Source organism: Terrapene carolina, unplaced genomic scaffold (genome assembly GCF_002925995.2).
Source record: "Terrapene carolina triunguis isolate 2854851 unplaced genomic scaffold, T_m_triunguis-2.0 Scaffold192, whole genome shotgun sequence".
Lineage (NCBI taxonomy): Eukaryota > Metazoa > Chordata > Testudines > Emydidae > Terrapene > Terrapene triunguis.
Window position 1 is genome coordinate 23,070,633 of NW_020664543.1, and position 6,104 is coordinate 23,076,736.

Sequence of the window (6,104 nt, forward strand, 5' to 3'; positions counted from 1 at the left end):
ATGTGATGGGGAGGGGAAGGTCCTGTGGGGGAAGGGAAGGGGAGGGGTGGTGTGAGGGGGGAAGGGCCTGAGGGGGAAGTGGGGCAGGGGAGGGGGAAGGCACAAAGAGGGGGAGGGCTGCAGTTCGCTCTCCCCTCCAGCAGGGGGCGCTGCGCTCTCCCGTGCCCCTCACGCTGCCGGCCCCTCCAGCCCGCGGGAGCCGTGCAGCTCGATGGTCGCTGGCCGTCTCCTAGCAGCAGCCCCCTCGCTGCCGAGGCCGCTGCGCGTTGTCCGTGGGGTCGGGCGGCAGCCGGGCCCGGCCCCCTGGGTAGGTGTCGGGAGGGGCGCGAGCGAGGGCCCGCCCTCCGCAGGTGCAGGAGGCGGGGCCACGCCCGCGCAGGTGACGCGTGCGCAGTGCGTGGCCGGGGTGAGCCCGTACGGCGCAGCGCGTGAGGAGCTGGCCCCAACCCTCAGGTACAGGACCGGGGGTGGGGGCTGCTCTCTAGGTGGCTGCCCGCCGGGAGGGGAGGTCGCCCAGGGATGAGGAGCCGTGGGGGGAATCCCCCAGTCCCACCCCCACCCAGGTAGTCGCCTCTCCCGTGGGGCCTGGCAGAGCCCCCTGCTCCTAGCCCAGAGCAGGGCCTGGCTGGCTGGTGGGGCTCTCCCTGGTGACCTCGTGGCCCAGTGGCCGGGCTGACGATGGGCATTTGTCCCTGCAGAGCAGGGACATGGGGGGCAGCCATGGTGCCCCTGCCCTGCCCCGACCTGTGGGTGGGTTGAAGAGCCGCCATCACACAGCATCTCACAACCAGAAATGGGGGTCTGGAAGGGGCCTTGAGAGGTTGTCTAGTCTAGCCCCCCACGCCGAGCAGGACCTAGTGACATTGGACCATCCCTGATGGTGTTTGTCCAAACTGTTCTTAGAAACCTCCAGAGATTCCCCAGCCTCCCTAGGGAGCCTTGGTCTAGTGCTTACCTGTGTGCCATATCCCTGTATAATTCTCCTTAGAACAGGAAACCGATTAGGGATTTGTGTTCCCAGTATCCAGCAGCAATAGTCTTGGAGTACATCTGGGCCAGAGTCTGGTCTCTCTTGTGCACGCAACTGTATAACTCTTTGATTAATGGAATTATTTCTGATTCACAGTGATGTGTCACCAGGTTCAGACTCTGTCACACACACTCTGCTTCCTGATCCCAGCACCATAGAAATATTGTGTAAGTTGCTTACTCACATGCATTCTTATCACTTACCAGTTCAGAGTCTTTGTGCCATTCATTTACCATTTTGCCTTGGAAACCTTCATGCTGCCACTGTTAAACAAATAGTAAATACTATGTTAATAATCCTCTGTACTCTGAAATCTAAGTATACCTCCTTCTATAGTATCATTCTGCCCTGCTAGCTGCTGGGTGTGGAGACTTTAAAACATTTCCAGATGCATCTAATCCCCAGCAGAGCTACAGAAATATGTTGTCTCCTTTTTTAGGAAAATTCAAGACAGTGTACGGTGAGGATTTGTTAAAGGAAATTTCAGAGTTTACATGTAGCGCCAGGTATCATAAATCTATAAACAGTTTGAAAAGTGCTTCTGGCACAAAATACAAAGAATTTGAGATGATTTTCCTCCTCATTGATGTAGAACAAAGTACAGTCAGTGGAGTTTTTCAAAAGTGTAGCTGCAAAACTGGCTAGATCACAAATACTAGATATGGTGATAACATTTCTTAAGTGTCTTTTATCTCTAGTACAATAAACTGAGGAATGGGGACAGCACCTGAACTTTGTGCTGTTTCGTTACCAATTGTTTTGTTAGAATTGGAAAAGGTACAGAGAAGGGCAACAGAAATGATTTAAGTGTATGGAACAGCTTCCAAATACGAAAAGATTAAAAAGACTGGGACTTTCAGCTTGGAAAAGAGACAACTAAGGGGAGATATGATAGAGGTTTATAAAATCATGAATGGTGTGGAGAAAGTGAATAAGGAAGTGTTATTTACTTCTTCACATACCACAAGGACCAGGAGTCACCCAATGAAATTAATAGGCAGCAGGTTTATAACTAACTAACAAAAGCAGTTTCTTCTTCACACAACGCACAGTCAACCAGTGAAACTCATTGCCAGGGGAAGTTGAGAAGGCCAAAAATACAATGGTGTTCAAAAAATAATTAGATAAAATCATGGAGGACAGGTCCATCAATGGCTATTATTAGGGTGCTACCAAATTCAAGGTCCATTTTGGTCAGTTTCATAGTCATAGGATTTTAAAATTAGTCAATTTCATAGTTTCAGATATTTACATCTGAAATTCCACTGTGTTGTAACCATGGGGGTCCTAACCCAAAAGGGGGCCATAGAGGGTTGCAAAGCTGTTGTAGGGGTGGGTCACTGGATTGCCACCCTCACTTCTGCATTTCCTTCAGAGCTGGGCTCTGAAGGCAGGCACCAGGGAGATTCCTGCAGCTGGGGGAGGTACCCAGAGCTGGGTCTGATCTCCGCCCGAAAGCGGCCATGCAGGGAAGAGGAAATCCTGTCCCTCCCCAGCCCTGCTGAGACTAGCAGCTAGAGCCTGGTAGGAGTCCCCGGCTGGGGTGCCCCCCCGCCCCTCCCCTCCAATAGCTAGATTTTACGGAGGAGATTTGATTTCACGGTCCGTGACTCATTTTTCACAGCTGTGGATTTGGTGGGGCCCAACTATTTGATAAGATGGTCAGGGATACAGCCCCATGCTCTGGGTGTTCCTAGCCTCTGACTGCCAGAAGCAGGGAGTGGACAAGGGGATGGATCACTCGATGATTGCCTGTTCTATTCGTTCACCTCTGAAGCACCTGGCATTTGGCCACTGTTGGAAGACAGGATACTGGGCTAGATGGACCCAGTATGACCATTCTTATGTTCAGCGTTTTCATTTGGACTAATATCTCTAATGTCTGTAACTTGAAGTCTTTAAACTATGATTTGAGGACTTCAGTAACTCAGCCAGAGGCTAGGGGTCTATTAAGTAGGGGAGGGGGGAGGTTCTGTGGCCTGCAATGTGCAGGAGGTCAGACTAGAGCTAGATAGGGGGACCAGATGTCCCGATTTTATAGGGACAGTCCCGATTTTTGGTTCTTTTTCTTATATAGACTCCTATTACCCCCCACCCCCTGTCCCTATTTTTCACACTTGCTGTCTGGTCACCCTAGAGCTAGATGATCATGATGGTCTCTTCTGACCTTAAAGTCTATGAGTCTAATCTCTTTTTGTGAGCGCACTTCATTTTTAAACTTTTCAATATAAACATTCGGAGCTTGGTATTTGAACTGCCAGGCTTATAAGTAGTGAAATATTTGACGCTTTCTGAAAAGTCTGTTTCTCTTCTAACTTCTTACCTGTTATTTATGAAATACTCAAAAAGGGTTTGTTTTTGTGTCTTATTTATTTTCAGGTCCCTTTCGGAAAGCATGCAACTGAAGCCATGAGTACAAATAAACAGTGGGATGTTAACAAAGCGCTGGCTGTTGCCAGCCTCTTCCATTTTCTTTACAGTGCAGGAAACGCCTGTGTGATTCCATTTTTAACTCTTTACTTCCGGCAACTGGGGTTGACTGCCCCTTTAGTAGGTATTATCATTGGAATTAAGCACTTAATATCATCTCTCTGGGCTCCACTATGCTCCTACTTTGCAAAGAGCCACAGTAAAAGGAAAGTTCTCATTACTGGATCATTGCTGTGTTCAGTGGGAACCGGTTTGCTGCTTACACTTGTCCCACCTTTGAGCAAGGATGTCATGTACAAATATTGTAATATAAGCCAGCAATCAAGTAGCTTATTGAATGCAGTAGAGGTCCCTGACATGAGTCTGAACAATCTGAGTGCTGTAAATCCCAGTACTGTTACCAATAAAGAAATGGTGTCTGCAGAAACACTAAGAACAGCTACAAATGTTTTGGTGACGAGTGGAAAGCCACCGCTAACAAGTACAGCTTTCCAAGAATTGTTTACCTTTACAGATGCACAGAAGAAGAATGGTAAAATAACTGGTGAAGTGGGTATACCTGCAGACCATTACAATAATAGGTCTTCTGGCAAGATAGTTTCTTCTATGAATGCAATTAACCAGATGATACAAGAACTTGAGACACTCACTTCAAATGAAACACCAATCCATAGGCTTGAGAAGGAAACCAAAATTCCAGAGGCTGGGCTGCTGAATGTGAATAGTAATCCTGAGAAAAACCTTTCTGTTGGTGGAAGTACTGAATTTTCTTTACTTCAAACAAACCCTCACCCTGCTGGTCGAGCTTCTTATGTTTTTGAAAATCTGTCGAGTCACTGGGAGAAAGTTCGGGATGTCAACTTTGAGCTCCTACAAGATATTAACTTTCTTGACCGTGAGCACCAGATTTTTCTCATGGTGCTAGGTGCTGTTGTGTTTTGGGAGCTGTTGGCTGCACCTCTTGAATGGATGGTTGATGACAGTCTTTATGAATATCTTGACTTTGTTGATGCAACTGACCGATATGGGAAGCTTTGGATTTGGAGTTATTTGGGTGCATCTGGAGGAGCCTGCAGTATCACCATATTTGTAGATCAGTTGAACTGCTTCCTCAGTGCTAAAATCTCTCGTCTCGCTGTGCACTTCTATGGCTATGCTGTACTGATCACACTCACATTGCTCATCAGTGTCTTTCTTCCTATCCATGTTTCCAAGAAAACAGAGCATGTGAACAAAACTGTCAAAGCTCTGAACCTCATTGGAAGTGATGGCCGAACAATTCTCTCTGCTGTCACCGTCTTCCTTACAGGAGTCATTGGATCTACTGTGCAGAATTTTCTCTTCTGGCAAATGCAGGACCGAGGCAGCAGTGAATTATACATGGGTCTCTCGGTGGCTATCGGACTGATTGCTGAAATTCTGCTTTATATCTTCAAAAGCAAGTTACTAAGGGCTCTCTCAAGTAGTGGTACTGTTGCACTGAGTTTAAGCTGCCTTTCATCACAGCTTCTGTACTATTCGTTCCTATGGAATGCGTGGTCAGTACTGCCTATTCAGATGTTGTGTGCCTTCAGCAACGGTGCCTTATGGTGGGCAGTTAATATGTTGGTTGACGATGTAGCCAGTCCTGGGACAGAGAGAGCTCTGCACATCGTCCTCCAGGGCCTCTCATATGGTTGTGGAGCTAGCCTGGGAAGCTTTGCAGGCGGATTTGTTGTGAGCAACTTTGGCTTGGCAGTTCTGTACCAGGCATGCTCTATAAGTTTGGCACTGTGGTTAATCTTGTTCCTGATTGTCCAGTCTAAGTTGCCTCGGCAGAAAAAAATTAATTATTCTCGTCTCCTGGCTGCAGATCCTAGTGATGAGAGTGACTCTGACGAGGAGAAGGAAAGGGACTGGCTAGTGAAAGCTATGAAAGATGAGAACTTCAGTAGGAATTGGTAACATCATCATATTTGATCAGCTATTCTGCAGTAGAACAAATTCAGAGTACAAAGGTGAAATTATTAGGCAGGAGGGAAAGAAATGCCCAGGAATGACTAATAATTCCTAAGTGGTGGAATATACAGTGTACATACTTGCTTGGAAAGCTGTGTATAAAGACCATGTTTTATAAATCTTTTATTTTCTTAAGATTAATTTATAGTAAATATTTGTAGCATTTTTAACTTAATCATTACGTTTCCCAAATCCAAGTGGAAGGCCTTTTCAGATGTGCATTTGCTAAAATAAATGCAGTTAAGTTTTTAATCCAAAGGCAGAATTTGGATGCACATTTCTCAGAGCTATAGCTGCTGACATTGGGAGCTGTACCTTAGCACAGTCAAATCAATTTAAAAAAAAATATTTACAGTGCACTAAAGTCAGTAAGGAACCATCCCTCCCAGGCTCAGTCTTCAACAAACAAGGATTATTAATGAAAGAAACACCTTGTTGGCTTTAGTTTGACCTCTAAAATCAGTCTTGCTATAGGCTTGGTCAGCAGTGAAAAATTAGATTGGCATAGCTACGTCGGTCAGGGGTGTGAAAAAACATAGCTCTGGCAACACAACCCCTAGTGTGGATGCAGCTATGTCACCAGAAGTGCTTCCGTTGATCTAGCTAATATGTTTGGGGAAGTGTTGTCCCTACATGGTCAGAAAAC

At 46.5% G+C, this 6,104-nt stretch overlaps 1 protein-coding gene across 2 annotated transcripts; it reads left to right on the forward strand.

Moving 5' to 3' along the window:
* Positions 1 to 218: 218 nt before the first annotated feature.
* MFSD6L (major facilitator superfamily domain containing 6 like) lies at positions 219 to 5,594 on the forward strand. Of its 2 annotated transcripts, none has more exons than XM_024215614.2 (3): positions 219 to 307; positions 1,127 to 1,197; positions 3,410 to 5,594. In XM_024215614.2, the coding sequence occupies exon 3, from the start codon at positions 3,440 to 3,442 to the stop codon at positions 5,402 to 5,404; it is 1,965 nt and encodes a 654-aa protein (XP_024071382.1). In that variant the 5' UTR covers positions 219 to 307; positions 1,127 to 1,197; positions 3,410 to 3,439; the 3' UTR covers positions 5,405 to 5,594. The 2 variants fall into 2 exon arrangements, with proteins under 2 accessions (XP_024071382.1, XP_024071383.1); XM_024215615.1 differs by lacking the exon at positions 219 to 307 and adding an exon at positions 413 to 453.
* Positions 5,595 to 6,104: the final 510 nt, after the last annotated feature.

Coding starts and splice junctions, on each gene's coding strand:
- MFSD6L (XM_024215614.2), top strand. CDS start 3,440: ATGAGTACAAATAAACAGTGGGATGTTAACAAAGCGCTGGCTGTTGCC.